Genomic DNA, 20582 nt, shown 5'->3' with positions numbered 1-20582 from the left:
GATTCACACTTTTGAAAGCTACGCATAAAACAGTGTTGCCTTTTGTTAGCGCAATCTTCCTCTACCCATAGTGCTTTACAATAAAAATTAGTGGTACTTAAATTATTTCAACGCCTCCTCCGGCACTATATAAATGTAATTTATTTTATGTAAATACAGGGAAAGACCAATGCGTCTGACATTCTTACAGTGCATGCATATCTTGTAAACAGGGACTGAACAAAGTGAAAATCTGCCTCCCTTAAGTATGTGTACAGTGCTAACAAGGTGTGAGCCTTTGTTTCCCCTCTGCCGCATTTGCTTCTAGGTGTGAGGATCCTGACTGCTGCCAGCCAGGAGACTCGGACAAAAGGAGGCCTGATATCCCCTTCGGATTAGACCTTTGTTATGGGCCCAGCAGAAGTCTGAACTAAGAAAGCCGCCTGCACGTTTTTGCAGATCTAAAGCAGACAACAACGTGCAGGCGCTGCTGAATGTGGCCCGGTGTTTGCAAATAAAACAGGGACGAATTCAGCATATTTTTCAGAGGGGCCCAACTTCTTGTCAGGGTGGACGGTGTCCACCCTGTGAAAATAGTGCGTGGACGCCGTCCACCTGCGTGTACCCCCGACTCGTGCCCTGCTTATAACACCAGAGGCTATACGCTTAATTTGAGCCGGTGGTGTATGGTGCTCGGCACTGGCAACAGCAGCGCTTCTGACAGTCTGCCACAAGGTGGCGCTGTCTAGCTAATTTAGACATGACCACAATAACAGTTAATTATTCATTCAATATACATTACAAATGACTATTACCTGCCACCCAAGCCATTCCTATAGCTCTGGGGGACTGGAATACTCTGAATTGTCACATTTTTTAGGAGTCTGATGGCTAGTAGTTGTGTTGTTGCTATCATTGGCAGAATGGCAGGGGCACTGTGTGGTTCAAACAGCAGTGACCTCCTGGCGAGAGCCCTGCACTTATTATTTTACAAATTAAGCTCTGAAGGGTATTGAAATGCTCCACGATGATTACATGGGAAGCACAGCTGGACAGTTTGACTACAAAAGGGCCTATCCTTCTGCATGTTTGAGGGATTTGAACCTCAAGGCTTTAGGGTGTGTGGACGGGGACATGTATGAAGGATTTTTTTCAATTATAACTTGGAGAGATGATTCTTGAGTTTGTATCTGAAAACTTGATAGCGTAGGTGAAGACAGGATCAGGGGGTTGAGAGTTTCAAATGTCTGGTATTTCTTGGACAATTGTTACAGCACAGTCTGTTTATGTGGAGTGACGGCATTTGAAGATAGAGGATGTATTTAATGGCTGCTGGGGTTGAGCTGCTTTATAGCAGGTGTATGCCATTGTGAAGACAATACAGTCGTAGCAGGATATTTGGTTTAGCCAAAGCTAGATGATGGTGTAAGCAAATCATGGGAAGTTTACTGCAGAATAGTGTTTTCAGTAGGGTGGATAGTACAGCATTTCTGACGTCCAGGCTAGAGGGAATTGGGAATGTGCGCTATGGTTCCAAAGTCAAGGGGTTTGATCAATGACATGGGTTTTCTAACAAGGTGTAGCTCAGTAGATTTTACAACTTTTTACATGGGCGTTTTAATGGAGGTTCAGACAATACTGTGTGTTTCTCTCCATGAACAGCTAAATTGCTGATGGTAGGTTGCCCTGTGCCGTCTATGGGGGTTAGATAGGACCAGTCTAGTGAGTTTTAAGTGGGTGTAGTATATGCTTGAGTATAGCTAGAAGGTTTATGAAGCTGAACCTGGCATGTGATGGCAGTGGCTTAACAGGTTTCAGTATAGAAAGTGCTCTATGCATTACCTATGCTTTTCTGTGGTCGTACCTCAGCATATCAACCTGCACTTGTCATATGATGTTTTTAAGCATAGACAGGCAGAGGTTTTAGTTAGTGGCATGGGGTGCTGAAAACAGTGATGTCCCAAAAATTCAGTACCAAGTTCGTTGTTTTGTTTGCACTTTGTTTCAGGCTCTTGTCCTGAAACCAAAGCTTTAAGTTCTTCTCAGAAGTCTTTTTGGTAGGTTTTCATGGATCTTTCCTTCTCAACAGGTGAAAAAACTAAAACATGGTATTGTACAAGGAACACAAAACCTTGTTTGGATCCAAAATCCCTCACCACCTCCTCCCTCAACAATCACTGAGCCTTTCTGGAGTAATATATCAGGTTGCTTACAAGCGACTCATTCTAACAGTGCCAACCATCCCCAAAGAGAAAATCCCTACTGAACATTCACACACATCCAGGAACCTCCTGCCTGTCATCATGATGTGCCCCTGATCTTCCCCAGTGCAGCCGAGTAGGTGCTGCCGGGGTTTCCCGCCATCTTGGGTGAGGGCAGGAGCAGGGCGACCAGGCGAGTGCTCAGCCCCTCCCACCCTCCCGCCCCTCGCCAGTACAAAAGACCAAACGCGCATTCCCTCAGTGATTGCTATTGTATGGGGAGTGTGAGTTAAAGTGTCCTGAGGCGGAAAGCCGGGACTTCTTAATTGAGCTATTTTGCACATTGTACCAGCGTTTTTTTAACTTTTTCTAAATCGTTTTTATTTGTTTTAAATTTGTCTGCTGAATTAATAGTTCGACAAATCCTTACTGCCTGTCATCATGATGTGTCCCTGATCTTCCCCAGTGCAGCCGAGTAGGTGCTGCCGGGGTTCCCCGCCATCTTGGGTGAGGGCAGGAGCAGGGCGACCAGGCGAGTGCTCAGCCCCTCCCACCCTCCCGCCCCTCGCCAGTACAAAAGACCAAACGCGCATTCCCTCAGTGATTGCTATTGTATGGGGAGCGTGAGTTAAAGTGTCCTGAGGCGGAAAGCCGGGACTTCTTAATTGAGCTATTTTGCACATTGTACCAGCGTTTTTTTAACTTTTTCTAAATCGTTTTTATTTGTTTTAAATTTGTCTGCTGAATTAATAGTTCGACAAATCCTTACTGCCTGTCATCATGATGTGTCCCTGATCTTCCCCAGTGCAGCCGAGTAGGTGCTGCCGGGGTTCCCCGCCATCTTGGGTGAGGGCAGGAGCAGGGCGACCAGGCGAGTGCTCAGCCCCTCCCACCCTCCCGCCCCTCGCCAGTACAAAAGACCAAAGCGCATTCCCTCAGTGATTGCTATTGTATGGGGAGCGTGAGTTAAAGTGTCCTGAGGCGGAAAGCCGGGACTTCTTAATTGAGCTATTTTGCACATTGTACCAGCGTTTTTTTAACTTTTTCTAAATCGTTTTTATTTGTTTTAAATTTGTCTGCTGAATTAATAGTTCGACAAATCCTTACTGCCTGTCATCATGATGTGTCCCTGATCTTCCCCAGTGCAGCCGAGTAGGTGCTGCCGGGGTTCCCCGCCATCTTGGGTGAGGGCAGGAGCAGGGCGACCAGGCGAGTGCTCAGCCCCTCCCACCCTCCCGCCCCTCGCCAGTACATAATGGAACCATCACGCCGGAAGCGCAGCGGACGGGCGCAGCGGGCGCGCCGTCAGCGCGCCGAAGGCGCGCCTAAGGCAAGCCCGTCTGCGCCCGTCCGCGCTGAGGACGGGCTGGACTCTGGACCATCGCCTCTTCGATCTAAGGTACCTCACTACTATTCCTTATCAGAGTTATTAGCCCTTAAGCCTGACATCTTACCGTGTACCCATAAATTCTCTCCTGATGGTATTCTGAATTCCTCTTGTTGTCATACGTGTGACTCTGCTGTTCTACCCCCTATGCTCCCTATATTAGCACATAGGAGCAGCTCCAGCTTCTCTGAGAGTCTAATAATAAAAAAGGGATTTTTGATCAACGCTAGGTCCATCATTAAGAACAATATCGCCTTCAATGAGTTTGTGACAGATAGGAAACCGGAATGGATGTTCGTTACAGAAACTTGGTCTTCTGAGTCTTCTGGCCATGATCTTTTAATGGCTATCCCTGAAGGGTATAGCCTGTTTCGATATGACAGACCTAGACGTAGAGGAGGTGGACTGGCCATTCTTTGCAGTACTTCCTTGCAATGTACGATTAAACCTCTGTCTTCAGTCTCGGATTCTTTTGAGGCCCTACATTTCTCGATATTATGTGCTCCTTCGGTCTCCTTTTCTGGAATCCTTTTATATAGACCCCCTGGTTCCAGAGCCTCTTTTACTGAGGAACTTCTTAGAATCCTTGAACCTTATTTTGGTAACCCTCGCCTGGCCATTCTTGGGGACTTTAATTTCCATTTGGATAATTTGGGGGACCATGATTCCATCAGGTTGGTGGATGCGCTCGCAGCCTGTGACTGTATCCAACTTGTAAAGACTCCTACACATCGGGCGGGCCACATTTTGGACGGAGTCTTTACCAATGACGAAAGACTATCTGTAGACACTCCGGTCCCCTTAGTGTGGTCTGATCATTTTGCCATCCCTCTTCAGATGGCCTACTCTCTGGAAGGAAAGTCTGATCTTTTCACCTTCGCTAGAGGTCCAAAGAGGAGCTTTAAAAACATCACGAATGATGCTCTTGCACCATTTATAAATAATGACAGCTATTCTGCCTCAGGGGATGTGGATGGAGGAGCCGAACTATTCTTTGATTCGATCGCTATGGCGGTGGGTGAACTAGCTCCTTTATCCTATAGATACTCTGCGCGCCGTAAACCTACTGCTCCGTGGTATACGGAATCTCTCAGACTTCTGCGACAGGGCTGTAGAAGACAAGAGAGGAAATGGAGGAAAAATTGGGATCCACAGGATAGGGAACTACATAAGAGATTGCTAGTAGACTATAAGTCTTCTGTTATCAGAGAAAAACAGCAATACTTCACTAATCTCACTACTTCCCTTACCTCCTCTAGGGAGATATTTAAGATCGTTGACTCACTTTGTACCCTTCAGGTGCCGGATCCAGTAGTAGGCTCACAGGAGCTCTGTGACGATATATCAGAGTTCTTCTATAAGAAGATTGATGATATCTATCTGGCCTTGGAAATGCAAAGAAATAATATGGATGACTCCTCTTTTCAAATCCTGAATAGTTTGGAAGCCTGGCCTAGTGACCACGCTAACACCCTAACGGACTTTCCGCCCCTTACTTTGGATGAACTTGACAATCTTCTTGATAGGATTAAATCTTCATCTCCCCTTGATCCGTGCCCTCTGAAAATCCTGAAGGATTGCAGAGCCATTTTGTTGCCACCTTTGTTAGAGGTGATGAATGGCTCTATCACCCAAGGTACCTTCCCTTTACTGTGGAAGAGGGCGATAGTCAAGCCACTACTCAAGAAGCCCATGCTGGACCCGGAACAGTTGAAAAATTTTAGACCCATTTCACTGTTACCCGCTCCCGCAAAAATACTTGAGTCCCACCTTAATCGTCATCTTTCTACCTTCCTGGACTCATCTGGGTATCTTGATGGATCCCAACATGGCTTTCGCAAAGTTCATAGTAGGGAGTCTGCGTTGACCATGGTGGTAAATAACATCCGTATGAAGGTAGATGCTGGACATACTACGGTGCTGGTCCTTCTGGACCTTACCGCAGCATTTGATACCCTGTCTCCTTCCATCTTAACATCTCGGTTGAGGGAGGCAGGGATCTCCGGTGCAGCTCTTAACCTTCTGCACTCTTTTTTACAACATAGAGAGCAGAGAGTCAAGCTCGGCGAATTTCTCTCCCCTGTCAAATCCCTGCAATGTGGGGTGCCTCAAGGGTCGGCTCTTAGCCCGACCCTATTTAACATTTATGTTGCACCCCTTGCAAGGCTAGTAAAATCTCAGGGGATGGAAGTGGTGTCATACGCCGATGACACTCAAATCATGGTGTCACTAGCCCACTCAGTCTCTACATCCGCCGCCAACTTCAGAATCTGTATGCAGACAGTATCTGACTGGATGCTTCAGAATTCTTTGAAGTTGAACGGCGACAAAACAGAGATCCTGGTCTTTGGCAAGGACCAGGATATCTGGTCTACTGAGTGGTGACCGTCTGCGCTGGGAACCTGTCCTTCTCCTTCCCAGTCAGCCAGAAATCTCGGCGTAATTTTTGACACCTCGCTGTCTATGACTCTACAGGTTAATCGCACGGTTGCTACCTGCTGGGGGGTCATAAAAATACTCAGGAGAATTCTTCACTATCTTTCTCTCCCAGCTCGGAAGCAGATAGTAGTGGCATTGGTGGGCTCCAGGTTGGACTACTGCAATGCACTCTATGCAGATGCCAACAAGGGGCTCACCCAGCGGCTACAAATTGTACAAAATGCTGCGGCCCGTTTTGTCCTAGCACTTCCCAATACTTCCTCTGCCACTATGGCTAGAAAGACTCTTCACTGGCTCTCTATTCAACTGAGGATCTCGTTTAAAATTCTTTGCCTAGCTTATAGAGCTCTGTCAGAAAGATCTACGCATCCTTTAAGCGCTCTGCTTACTCCTTACCAGCCTGGGAGAGCGCTTAGATCTGCTGAGATGAACCTGTTGGTCGTTCCTCGAGCCAAAAGAGCACGATGGGGAGATAGGGCATTCTCCATTGTTGCTCCAAAGCTGTGGAATTCTCTCCCCCAAGACATTAAGACTCAGCCCTCTCTTTCCTCTTTTAAAAAGGCGCTCAAAACCTAGTGTTTCGTCAAGGCCTACCCGCAATAGTTGTACTTTGAACAGCTGGTACCGTTTGGTTATGCGCCTTGACGCCCATTGGGCTTAGTTGCGCCATAGAAATTGCTTTTAATAATAATAATAATAGAATAAATTGATTTGCAAATGCAGTAACTTGGTCACCAGTGAAAATCAGGATGTGAGGTGAATGTTCTCTTGTTGCCTGCCTCTTTTGGTCCCCTTAGTTTCTAGTTCTGTAGACTGTTAATGTTAATGTTAAAAAGATTTTATATAGCGCACGGCTACTCCGGGGAGTGTCCCGGCACTTTAATAAAAACTAGGAGACAGACAACGGGGCGAAAAGGGATCAGACATACGGACCTACTGGACAAAAAGCCAAGACTTTAGCTCCCTCCTAAAACCTAAGAGACTTGCATTAAGTCTCATGGACACTGGCAGAGAGTTCCAGAGCTTGGGCGCCAGATAGTGGAAAGAGCGTCCACCAATTCTGGCCCGTCTGATTGATGGAACTTGAGCCAGAGCCAGGGAAGCTGACCTTAGCGTCCTCGTAGGCAGATAGAATGCCAAACGATTCCTAATGTATTTAGCTCCTATGCCATGAAGCGCCTTAAAAGTCAGTGAGAGAGCCTTGAAAATCACTCGTTTTTTAATGGGGAGCCAGTGGAGATTTTTTAATAAAATAGTCGCACTGGTTCTGCGATGAAGCCCATAAATGGCTCTGGGGTTGGACTGTCTAGTGAAGGAGCTATATCCGACTACTTGGGCAGGGCCTGACTGCACGATATGCTTGGCCGTGTGTATCGAGGGCTGTGCCTGATGCTTTTTTTTATTTCCATGTTTCCACCTTGAAAGTGCAATTTGACCCAGCGATGGTAAATGTTCTTGTTGCCTCCACATGCTTTTCACAGCCACGCTTGCATGCAAAGTCATATATGTATTTATTAAGATGGTTAGTAACGGCCTACATGTAATCATTTAGTTACTCCAGAGCTCTAAGAATGGCGCAGGAGAAACTTGTAAGAACAGAAGAAGGGAACTTGACGCCAGCGTGGGGTCCGCTGAATCCATGTGTACGTTTGAAGGCAAGGCTGAATAGTTCAGTTTAGTTTGGTTCAAACCTCATATTAGGATTGATGGAGTTCCATGTGTATTTCCTATTTAAGTATACCACAGGGTGTGCAATCTTGGATGCTTCTTGGGATCGATAGAGAAATGTATTCTGTTCGGTGGCGGCTTCCATTCCTCCTGAGGGACCTGAGGAGTTACCCAAACGTGACTCATCATATTTATGGCTGTGCTTCAATGACCCTACCCTGTTATTGTGTTTTTGATTGTTACTTGTGCAGCATTCCAATGCCACTTTGGGAGGCTGTAAAAGTATTTAAATAAATAAAGGCAATACTTTGCTGTCTGTAGTCTCTCCTTCTGTATGTCCTTAATATTTATTATCCTCTACATGTCAAAGCACACTGCCATGGCTGATCTCTTGCAGAAAAACAATATTAGTGCTATTAACAACCTCAAATCGTATTTGCTGTCAGGTGCCCTCATCTTAAGATCGTTCATAAGTATTCCACCCGTTAAAACCTGTAGTGTCACCAAGATAGCTGATTAGTTAACTTAGCATTGCAAGTAATTGCTTTCTCAATTCCTCCAGCCTTCAAACAAAGTGTGTTAGAACTTCACAAGTTATTTGTATGGAAGACCGAAGCTGTTGAACAGGGTACCTCGACCAACTTGAAATGCTAAAAAGCGACATTAGAGCACCCTCAGCACAGCACCCATTTACCTCACTAGCAACAGTCTCACATTTCTCTCCATGCCTAAGGATAAGATTAGAATATTTCCTCAGAGACTTTGAATCTACTGTGTACCCTAAGACAATGTGCCTTCCATTTTTGCTGAGGATTTTGAAGTATTTCTCGCTAAATCTTTACGGTTCATTAATATGCATACATCTCCTCCAGCTATGTCTACAATATATGTAATGACTCTTGCATTCCTCAAAGACTATGTGCCTGTATCCAGCAGTTGTAACTAGGTACATGGCTGTAGCCGAACTTACTTAAGCTGGTAGTGCTATTCAAGATGTAACAATTCATTTCTGGGAATTTTCTTGACTGGTAAACTGATTTGTTTCCTCAGTGGATGAATGTCTCTACGTGGGCATTTGTGTGACTTTTAAGTCACAGGTCACAGTTTTGAATTCTGGTGGGTCCACTCCGCATGGCCTCCTTTTGGTACCAATAAAATGAGCCATGGCGAGCTTGCTATCAATAAACAGTTGCCTTTAGTGCCAAGAAACTACTTCAACTGTTTTATAAAACACACTCTTACACACTACAGTTTTATTGTTAACACCTAACAGCTGTGATGGCTGTCCTGGTAAACTTCTGGGACGATATCCTTTCCATTATATTCCTCGCAGTGTTTACCATCCTGAATCGGGGACGGGGTCACTGTTCAGAGGCTCCTCACTCAATTGAGTCAGGGTACTTCTGTTTAAAAAGAAGATTAACATAGGCCTACTGTTTACCTGACTCAAGTACAGTAACCACTGAAGCTGATTCAGCATCCCCTTTGTCACCGCTGCTTTTCAACATATAGCATCCATGCTGCTCCATGTGGGAATGCTGAGACCCCTAGTTTATTCTCTGGGAATGAGGGAGGTGAAGACGTCCACGGTGTGTGTCTGCACCTTTGCAGCAGTAGGGTGCTTTGCCCAGAGGCCTGTGGTTGTTGGACATGTGGATGGGGAGGGACGGCCTGAAGCTCCAGAGTGCTGGGGCCTTCGGGCCTTCAGTGAGTGTTGAAGGCCGAAACCCCCTCCCCGCCCTATAATGTTCTTCAGACAGCCAGTGCCCTTGCCATGTCTGTGAAACCGATGGTCGTCCACCCAGATTGCAGCCTGACCATGAAATGCCATCTTGTGAATTTATTTTTGTCATTTATTTCATTTTTAATTTCTATCAAGCCCGGTGTGCCCTAGAGCATGTTAACATGTGTTAAGGGTGCTTGAAAGGAAGTATGCTTTTGCAGAATATGCACAATTCCTATTTTTATGGCGACCCTTTTTTGAGACCGTACATTTTTATTATTGGTGGGGATCATGAAATGAGCAACACAGTACTCGAGTTAGCTGTCATTTTAGGAACGGTTGCAAACTGCGAAGGGTTCCATTATCCCATGTCTGTGTGGCCTCAACCAGGAGCTGCATAAAATGCTGTGCCTCCTCGCGCCTAGGTGATGACAGGGTTAATGGAGCTCTGTTTGGTTTTCACATAATCATTTGTAGAGAGTCTGGCCACTCTGAGATGTGGGCAGATTCAACGACCTTCCTCTTATCACAGCAGCGTAAATACAGAATGTCCTGATGTTGCCCAGAAAGACAGAGTGTGTGGGGAGGGGCAGGGGGGGACGTGGTAGCCTTCGTCATCGAAGGTCACGCGCAGTACTGGAAACCTATTCGTGGCGTGAAGGGGTCAGGGCGAGAAATGTTTGCACAGATGAAGCGGGGGGCTTATAATTTCATTCCTGCACAAGGCTGTGGTGGCAAAGGGCGGCGCACCTGACCTGGAGCGTGCAGATCAGAACGAGCGGGAAAGCTGCAAGGTCGAAGCGTCTCCGACGCAGCAGCGCGCGCCCTCTGCACACACGCAGTTCTCCTTGCAGACCCCGACGCGTGCTTTATCCATTTAACTCGTAGTTACGCGAATTTTTGTTTGACTAGGTTTGCATTATCACTCCAATCTTAGAAACGCCAAATCCGCGCTCTGACCGGGATTTCAGCCAGACATCACGCCACAAAACGAAGAACGTAGCTTTTGGTTTCTTCTGCGCCAGCTTCCGTCAGCACCTTCTGAAAGTCTGCCTAAATACCCCTCAGTCCCAAAACGTCAATGTCGGTGAGAGATTTCCCACCACTTGATGATAGTTGCAGTTGGTATTTTTACATAGTGGAGAAGGCCCTCTGGATCAAGAACACCCCAACACCAACTCCGAAAACACACACTCCTAAGTTGAGCTTACTTTGTAAATATATATATAAGCAGGGCTTTAAGTGTGATGAAAAAACGGGGGGGGGGGGGGTCTGTGAAAGGGGCGTGGACAATGTAAATAAGGGCGTGGGCCTAAAAACAGATAAGCTAAAATTCTGTGCTTAGCATAGTGTGCCACCCGACTTGTATTTTGCTGTTTCTGTCATTGCGTCCAGATTTATGATAGAACAAGTAACATCACACCTACAACAAGTCAGCACTATTGGCTTTGTCAATGGTTGAGAGTTGCATAAGATAACTAAATAAGTAGCAACTATGGCTTGTATATAATATCGAAAAAGCTTCTAATTAAAGCCCTGGTGACACCAAAACGATGTTGCTGCTCTTGAGTTTCAAAAAGAGAAGGGAAATCCAGAGAGAAAATGACTCTCTTTAAAGGATTTCCCTTCCCCGACAAAGCCCAGCTGGCATGAAGTCATGCCGTAACTTCTACAGTATTGAGAAGTGAGCAGTGTAAGCAGAGCACATCGATGCGCCTGCTGTCACTCCAGTCCAGGGCACAAAACAGAGCCCGATGGAGACACATTTTGAGGACCCCTTTAAACAACTGCCGATGCTCAGAACCGGTGAGACCCAACCCATTTAAAGCCCTGTATATAAGTGCAGGGGCTCAACGTTTTTCAGAGGGGCCCACCTCCTGTGCTGTCAAATGCATTGTTGGTAAACCAGGCTGCCCAGTCTTGATTTCACACCCAGCCTCGATCGTCCGCCATCATACATACCCTGTCTCTTTATCATGATCCTGTAGGTTCATTTCATCTCTGGTTTCTCTTCTTTAAGACATTTCTCTTCCCTTTAGCCATCTAGCCTTTTCCGCATTTCCATATGTCTATGCTACGTATTTTTTTTGCGGAGTATTGCTTTTCTGATGCGCTTGTAATGCTTTATACAATGTCCAGCCAGTCTTAGTTTACTGGGACCATTCTATACTGTACTATCAATCACCCAGGTCCCTGTACCTTTGGGTCTACCCTTTTTATGTATAAGAAAGCTGAGGGGTAGCAGCGGGGAAGAAGGGTTACAGGCATGAATAGAGCCAAGATTTCAGGGTTTTTCCGGAACAGTGGTGTAGATTCAATGTTTCACAGATGGAGGGGCATTTTGTTCCAGAGGGACGGTTCGAGGCAGGAGAGAGCCTTACCCCCAGACCTCAACTTTTTAAAACAGGGATATTGGCTAGCAGCAGGTTGGAGAAACGGAGATTTCTTCGCTGGGTCAAAGTTCTGGACCCCAAAAATGTGTCTGGGAGGCCACAACCAACTGCATAATTTAAGCACCTATCATAAGGGCACGACCTCTGTCAGAGACAGAAACACACTCAGACAAGGTAACTTAATGCAAAGAAGATTGTCGGGGACATATGGAAACTAGGAGCCCTCCATAGAAGGATACACAAGAATTAGAAGAGTCTGGGTCTGTCTGACAATAGGTCAATCAGACAGTTAGACTGTGGGATGCTCGATCCCAGACAGGGAACCCAGGCATGCTTCTCTGCATCGAGGCCACCATGAGGTGTATGAATAACCCAATTTAGGGCTGGTAGATTTCCTCTCATTAGTTACAGAGTCTGGGGAAAAGTATTTTCACCCATATCTCAACAATATTACTCTCTCCTTCTCTCAACACAATCCCCACAATTTAAAATATTGGCATGTATGCACAGTGCACCGAGAACACAAAAGGACCAAACATTTCTATGAACCCTGATGAAGAAGGTACCGTTTTTATTGCACAGTAAACATCCAGGCAACAATCCAGTGACTTGGTCAGACATACAAATCATTAAACTTGCACTGGTTTGTGCATAGTCCTAAAGTGGGAGCCCTTCTGGTGACATCCATTGAGAAACCTGTATGTAACAGAAAGGGGATGTGGAGTACCTGAAAAATGTAATTTGGTCCTTGATAATGAGTGTCTCTGTATTCGTACCACATTTTATCACACCTGCGAATTAGCAATACCCCGGGGATCTTTATTGATGCTTTAAATAGCTCCAGTTGCACGTGTCCCTGTTGAACCGGGGAATAACGTGCCTTTTGCATTTTGCATGTGCTGCTGTTTACTGGCCATTTTTCACCCAATACATTTCAGTAGGATTCACCATCTGACATTTTTTGAGGAGAAAATCTGGTTGTCATCTTTTGATAACAGACTTCTGATCCTGACCACTGTAGAAACAGAGGTTTTGTTTTTACAGTGTTGGAATTTGCCAACAAACTCGTAATCGAAGCTTTAAAATACACTGTCTCCCTTAGAAGATACAGACAAGGGTAGAAAGAAAATAGTTTAGTGATAACACTATGAAATTAAGAGCAAGCGAACACATACATTGGTTGTGGTGGAAGTTTAACTCACATAAACCACTGCATAGGTTTTTGGGCTAAATGTGTTACCTGGCAGGAAGAGATGCACATCAACCCCAGAGATTACATTTTAGAGTTCTCTTGTTTGTGTTGCTTTGGCCTGGCAAAACCTTGCCATGGGCACCTTTAAGGAGAACGTATCAGCTGTTTCAGCCTTTCTTAGTTTGCCTGATCAATCCTCATTATAAAGTCACCCACTGTAATATGCTTCAGGTGTTTCCTGCTGCTCCCTTTATTACGCCTCAGTGATATCTTAAAGTTGGTCATAACCTTTTTGATATGTGGCCCCTTTCAGCCTCCCCACAACTGAACTCTGAGGCTCTTGACCTTGAAAACTGTGTTTCTCATTGCCATCACTTCTGCGTATCACGTCTGTGAGCTGCAGGGCTGGTCAGTTCAAGCTCTGTATACTTCATTTTATTTCCTGACAAGCCCATAGTTGCCTCCTGTGCAGCTTTTCTTCCATAAATGGTTTCACCTTTCCACACTGGGCAATGCATCAGGCTCCCCTGCATTCTTTTCTCCTCCATGTAGATTTAAAGAGAATGAGAGGCTACACCAGTCGGACCCACGTCATGGCCTTCTTTTCTGTATCAGTAGGACTAAAGAGAATTGTGTTGCCGATCAACTCTTTGTTGGATTCGCCAGTACGAGGAAATGAAAGGAGGTCCAGGAGTGGACCATAACACAGTGCATTATCCTCTGCATCAAACTGTATGCCATGTGGGCATCTGTCCATACTTTCATCAGGCACTACTGCATCAGTTCTCAAGTCCACAGGGAGAGACATCGTGTCAACTTAGTCCTGCAGGACTTCCTGCTGTAATTACACTCCTCAGACCCACCCTCTGGATGGAGCATTGCTTTGTTAACTATTCTAAAAGTGAGGAACCTGTGGTTAGAAGTATCCTTCTACCATCAGGTACTTAACTTTGGTAACGCTCTTTCTGGTAGATTTTGAACTCTAGATTCAGTACTACCCACCCCCTGGAGTGGGCTTTTGGATGCAAAAAGGTTCACTGTTGCACCCTGCCAGTACAAATGTAATCTTGTTAGCCATGCTCCACATTTTAGGGCATGGAAGTATTAGAAGGCAACTGCCGTTAGCATGCAGGGGTGGCGCCAATATGCAGCTGTATGTCTTCTTGCCCGGAGGACGAATGGAGTTGGGATGGAGATTGTTGACGCCACCTGCCAGCAAGCAGGATCTATTGCAAGAGATTCTGGATTCAGTATGGCACCTGAGGAGATTCACAAGTTGAGGAACCTGTTATGTTATGTTAAAAATGGACTTGTAGAGCGCACAGCTACTCTGCAGAGTATCCCAGCGCTGAGACAGAAAGAGGCCAGAGGGGGACCAGCGATTCAAGGGTGCGCTGCCATTATACTGCGCTGCCATTATACTGCTTGTTGGAACAACCAGGTTTTCAATTGTTTCCTGAAAGCCAGTATATTTGTGGCCTGCCTAAGCGGAAGAGGCAGCTTGTTCCAGAATCTAGCCACTTGCACTTGGAACGAGCGACCACCAAGGCGGACTCTGAGACACTTTGGAGTGACCATTAGGTGTTAGTGTGCTGATTTAAGGAATCTACCAGGTACGTAGTATGAAACTCTTCTGTGGATGTAATGCGCCCCCATGCCATGCAGAGCTTTGAAAGCCAGGACCAGAGCTTTGAAGAGTATTCTGCATCGGACAGGCAGCCAATGCAGATTCTTCAGGTGGTGGGAGATCCGGTCTCTAGGACCGAGTCTCAAAACTGCCCTGGCTGCCGCGTTTTGCACGACTTGCAGTCTATTGAGTAAAAACTCTGGAAGGCTCAGATAGAGGACGTTGGCATAGTCCAATCTGGAGGTAATAAGGGCCTGAACGACAGTCTTTCTGTGTGAGGTTGGTAATAGGAATAGAATTCTACAGAGCATTATCAAGAGACCGAAACATGTGCCCGCTACCGACTGTACTTGAGGTGTCCTAGATAAGGCATCGTCCATTTTTACTCCGAGTTTTTTTACAATCTTAACTGCTGACTGGGGGGGGGAGACATATCTGAAGGCCACCATTGTTTCCAGGCGTCCAGAGGGGGGTACCGAAGAAGATAATTTTAGACTTTTCCAGGTTACATTTAAGGTGGTTATGTCTGAACCAGGCAAAGGTTTCTCTCATACATTTATTAATCTTCTCCCTGTTAAACTCCTCTCCCTTCTTACAAGTGAACAGCAGTTGAGTGTCGTCGGCATAGGATATAATCATAGCCTCACCCGCTGTAGCCAGGGGAGCCATGTACAGAGTAAAAAGTACAGGACTCAAGATAGATCCCTGTGGTACACCCACACTCGAAGGGGCATACTGGCTGAAAACTGGTGTGACCAGACCTCTTGATATCTGTCTTCCAAGATGGAGGAGAACCACTTCAACGCCGTGCCCTGGAGCCCACACTCCCGCAGCCTCTGCAGGAGGTGACCGTGGGGCACGGTGTTGAAGGCCTCAGAGAGGTCTAGAAGGACCAGGACAGCTTTGCCGCCTTTATCCAGGGTCTCTTTGATGGAATCGGAGACCTCCAGCAATGCCGTCTCTGTGCGAAGGTTCTGCCTGAAACCAGCCTGACTAGGGTGAAGAAGATTGTTAGCTTCAGCAAAATCGCTGATCACCAAGTGGACATATTTCTCTATTGTCTTTGCAAAGAAAGACAGCAGAGAGATGGGTCTGTAATAAGTTAAGACCAAGGGATCAGCCATAGGTTTTTTCAATAAGGGGATTATTTTCGCGCTCTTCCAGTTTACCGGGACCTGACCGCTAAGAAGAGACACGTTCAAAACACTATTCACTGAGGGATTCAGAACCTGCACTTAAATATAACATTCTTGAGCCAGAAAGCACATTACTGAAGGTAAGCAGCTTATTTATTTTTCAGCATTTGAGCTCTTTTTTGAGAAAATACAGAATTTGTATGTTTTTCACCAACATGGCACTTGTGATACCCTGTTGAAGAGTGGTTGTGTTTTCACAGCACAACATGTGGGTTGAGTGCAGCTGGCCATTCAGGGGATAATCCCTATCCCCTGAAGGGCTCTGAGGAGTTTTCCTTGTATTTCTCATAAGCAAGTCTCTGGATATTTATGATTGTTAGCCTACATGGCGATCATGTGTATGCTGAGGGCCCATAGTGAAGCGGATTGTGACCCAGAGCTAGGCTCTATGACCTGAATGGGCACCCCAAATGCAACACTGCTTTGTAAGTGTATTGCCGTCCACTTGGCTGTAGAGAATGCAGAAAGGTGGTCCTATTGATCATATGTGAAAAACAGGACTTTTTACCAGTTACCACCACTAGAGAGTTACCTACCAGCCTCTTCTGTTTTAAATAGACTGCCAGGTGCCTGCAACTATATTTACACTGCATGTGTAGCATTTTGAACGAAGTGGTTTTGGATCTCCTGCGAGTGGATGGTGTACAGGAGAGAGGATTGTGACAACAATATGAATCAGAGGGTTTCTCCAAAGCATTCCGAGGTTCCTTTGTAGTGAACAAAACTCTAGAGCATAGGAGAACAAGAGACAGAGAAGAGGGCCCATTTGAATGTAGGGTTAGTCTCTGCCCCTTCCTCCTCCAGCATTCCCCAAATGTGTTACCCCCAATAGGATGAAATATAACAAAGTAAAGACCCCCCCCCCCACCTCAGTGAAGAGCCCCCCCCCTCCTTTTTGCCTTTGTTTGAGTTTCTCTGAAAGGGAGCTCCCACCCGTATCTTTCTTTCTGAAACTGAAGGGCAAAGACTGTGGCTTGACCATTCTGAGAGGAAAATGCAAAATGGCTGCAATAACCTGAAATCAGTCTCGGTGCTCAGCCTGTGGAACCCTCAAACGCTTTCTGAAATGGAGTATATGTAAAGGGCAAAACCAGGACTTTGTAACTGATTGTTGCCCAGGCAACACCCTGGAGGGTTTTGGAGAAAGTCTTCTGTTATCCAAAGCTGGCGTCCCTGAAATCCAACTTCCCAGACAAATTAAGGGACATAATCTCAAGTCCAAAGAATCCTTTTAGAAGGCTGACAAGAGAGGAACCTTCCTTTGCTGCTATGAAAAGAAGCTTTGGCGGTATCTCTGAAGAAGGAAACTATCTGAAAAAAAAGGATCCGCTAAAGGAAGACATGCATCACCTGAAAATAACTGATATGCAAGAACCAGGGGATGATCTGATGAGAAAAATTGACATGGGCCATTGAGCTTCCATTGTACCCCCTGCTGTGCCAGTCGGGGTCTCAAGCTTGCTTGGCCCTCTTCCCTGACTTAGGTGTGTTGAGCAGGATTATTAGTGTGACTTTAAACTTTTGTGCCCACAAGATTGTGCATTCCTAAAGTCTCCCCCAAGCACAACATTTAGAAGCTAACATTTTGATTGTTGGTTTCCCATTTCTGAGGATCGAAGTGAGTGGCACTATGACGTGTGCCTTTGTGCATTTTCCTTCGCTTCCATCAGTACCATCACCTGGGGATCCTAAAGCTCAGACACCATGGGGCAGCTCTAATATCCCACAAACTCCAGTTTCTGCTCCTGAAAGAGCCTCATATTTGAGCTGACTTCGAGGCAGTGCTTAATTTGAGCCCGTGGTTTCTGGTGCTCAGCGCCAGCACTCGATCATCAACACTGGTGCTTTTCAGGAGCACCAGTTAAGGACACATTAATTTATGGGGGTGGGGGGGGTAAAGTGATTTGTGCATACCCCGAGCCTGGTTCCCCAGCTCCAAAGTCGGCAGCTCTGCCCATTACGCCACATTCTCTCCCTACTTTCCTGGTTAGCAGTTGGTTCTGTTTTGGGTACCGCTAATAGGATAAATGGGCTGGTGCAAGTTGCCTGCTGACGAGAGTCCCAGCACTTATGTTTTTTTCCAATTAACCACTGTTTCAGGTGGGCTCTCCTCTTTGTTTCGGGTGCATAGTGAGGGCACCCATGGCAGCTGCTGAACCTGACCACAAGGTCTCATGGTAACAGCGTGGCGCCTCTGCTAGACCACCTAGATACGCATGGGGTAAGACCTTTGCATTCATAATGGTGATGGGCCCCTGAACTGATGCTCATAGCTGCAGTTATGTTAAAGCCCCAAGGAATTTGGGCACATGTTTGATTCTTAAAGACTTTGATTTCAACCCTCACTACTCTGATATTCACCATAGAGGGCACACCTGCACCTTGAGTATATGGCCACAATGCTGTGTTACTGCAAGCCCCCAGTGAAACATTGCATGCTAATTCCCCCTACATATGAAGGTAGCACTCCTATATTCCTTACGTTGCTGTGTGTGTGTGTAAAGAAACAAAAACAAAGATACTTTTCTTTAACTGAGGTAAAGCACTGGGTAGACATTCATGTATTTGGTGTAATTCCATGATACCCTTAGCTCTGAGTCTCTAGCCCTCATCCATTTCCATAACAGTCCTTGGCAGGCTCAGCCTCGCCGGGGGTCCAGTGCTGAAGGAGTGTATTTTGGTATTCAGCTATGGGTACAATAGTAGGAAGATACTTGCACAGTCTATACAAAAGGATCCAGTCAATACAACTGAGGCCCAGTAGCCTCTGTTTATCACGAGGTCCCCAAATCGCTTCCCCAAGTGCCATGAAATGTTCTGTACTGCCTTTTCAGCTGTTGGATTGATAAAAAGTATTTTGTTGATTACGCCAGTAACCTAAGTGATAAGAATTGTACATTGAACCTTTGAAATATAAGAAATGTGGGTCTGTGCGGATCCCCTCTTCTGATCTGAGCAGAGTAACTGGGCAACTCCGTACATTTTGAAAGCGGTTGTTGCATTTCCGGCATCCAAGAAGGAGCGTGCACCAGAGGCTCAATCCTGCTTTGTGGACGTGGGAGTGCGATAAAGGGACATGTATATGTATTTATCTACTTACAGCATGATCCTAGCCAGGAAGCGACAGAGCGCTTTACATAGTAGAGGCGCTAGCGAACATGCGGGTGTTCAAATGTTGTGTTCTTCTAATGGCCAGGAGAGTCCATGATCCAGCCGGATCCTCCATCTTGGTCTCATTCTTGTTTTCTTTTCATCCCTGCAGGGGAGGACTAGCAGAGCGCTTAAACCGGCTGCAGAACAGAGAGAGGTCTGCCATCAGCTTTTGGAGGCACCAGGCTGTTGCTGATCACAAAAATCCATCGGGTAAGAACCAGAACCTACATTCAGTGCACAATGTATGTCACAGTTGTGGACATAACTTTGCCACCATGAGAGGTCTCCACGCGTGAAGCAAAATTCCCAACACAGATTTGGCCATAAGGTACAAAGGGTTAATTAAATGCAATCAAGGGTTACAGTTGCAAACAACACAGGTACACTAGCTGTCCCGCTCGACCGCGTAAATTCCTTATTGATTGGCACACAGTGGGATTATTCTGCACTTTTGAATGTATTCTGGATGTAAAGATGTGCACCTAAACTGAGCGTTGGTGATAATCTTCCATTGAGGGAATTAGAGGGTTTCTAAATCATTTTAGGGGAGATGAAAGGCTTTCACTGTGATGACTGCTGCTACCTCTGGTTGAAGTCCTCAAAATTGACATCCACTGGAATGCAGAGTCCTCTGAAATAATACTTCTCTGTTTCTTATCTTGTGTTTCTATCTTGACTTCCAGAGTGACCATGGTAGCTATAAGGCTTTGTGTGAGTGATTTAAGGTCCCTAACAACTTTTGCCACCTCAACTTTTTTTCCACCAGCTTTTGCACAACAATGCCATACACTTCTGTTTTCTGCTCCACATTTGAGATCCTTCTACAAGAGGTCTTTCCTCTTGGTCTCTGTGTCCCCAATAGCAGATTCAGTAGCACCTGTTTTTTCCTACATAATCATTAATAGACTGGAGGTGCATTTTCTCACCTTGCAACTCCAAGTCTTCAGCTGAGAGAGTTTAGGGGTCCCGCTGTATGTTTTTCTGGTTGGTGTCGCAATTCTTAAAAATTCTTCTTCACCCTTCTTACTATCCGTCATGGGTGCTCTGGGTTCCCAATCCCACCAGTAAGCAGTCCTATTTCAGTGTTAAGGCTTCACTCCAGGCTCGACTGCAGAGGCTAAGCTTCAGAGGACTCTTAAGGGATGAACCAGCTGGACTATACTCTGGGCTAAAGACCTCTAAGTGGTTTTCTGGTGGGTTCACTGTTCCCTGCTTAGATGGGCGAACAGCATGCCAGCTGAGATTAGTCTCGCTCCTTCAACACGCTCACTACCTCAGAGCCCCAAGGGCCACTGGTCTACGGTGCATCCCAACACTGCAAGTCTTTCACCCTTTGTGTAATCCCCACTGTTCAATAGGTGTTATGCATCCAAGCTCTCCCCTCTACCTCTTCCTCCTGGAGCACTGCTGTGCTGAGCTTGCTACCATCATCTCAACTGGCCTGTACAGTAGCATACACTGAGGCCACAGGAGATGCAATGGGCCACAGATTTACAGCCCACCAGTTGAGATCTCTGTTCATGGCATTCCAGTGAGTGCTCGGCTTTTCCCATAATATTTTTCTACCGTAATCCTTCACGACCAACTGAGATAGACAACCGATCGATCTGAGCCCACAATAACT

The 20582-nt window shown here is 46.0% G+C and overlaps 1 protein-coding gene across 3 annotated transcripts in view; it reads left to right on the top strand.

Annotated features, from left to right (window-relative positions):
• The window catches only part of SPIDR (scaffold protein involved in DNA repair), a 2204159-nt gene that overhangs the window by 598619 nt on the left and 1584958 nt on the right, over positions 1-20582 (top strand). For all 3 annotated transcript variants that reach the window (XM_078687327.1, XM_078687328.1, XM_078687326.1), the window contains exon 7: positions 19068-19168. In XM_078687327.1, coding sequence (XP_078543453.1) covers positions 19068-19168 — 101 coding nt within the window. The remainder of the gene's footprint in view (positions 1-19067; positions 19169-20582) is intronic.

The sequence above is a fragment of the Lissotriton helveticus genome, chromosome 4_1 (genome assembly GCF_964261635.1).
Source record: "Lissotriton helveticus chromosome 4_1, aLisHel1.1, whole genome shotgun sequence".
In the NCBI taxonomy this organism is placed as follows: Eukaryota; Metazoa; Chordata; class Amphibia; order Caudata; family Salamandridae; genus Lissotriton; species Lissotriton helveticus.
This window is presented reverse-complemented; position numbering and strand designations above follow the sequence as displayed.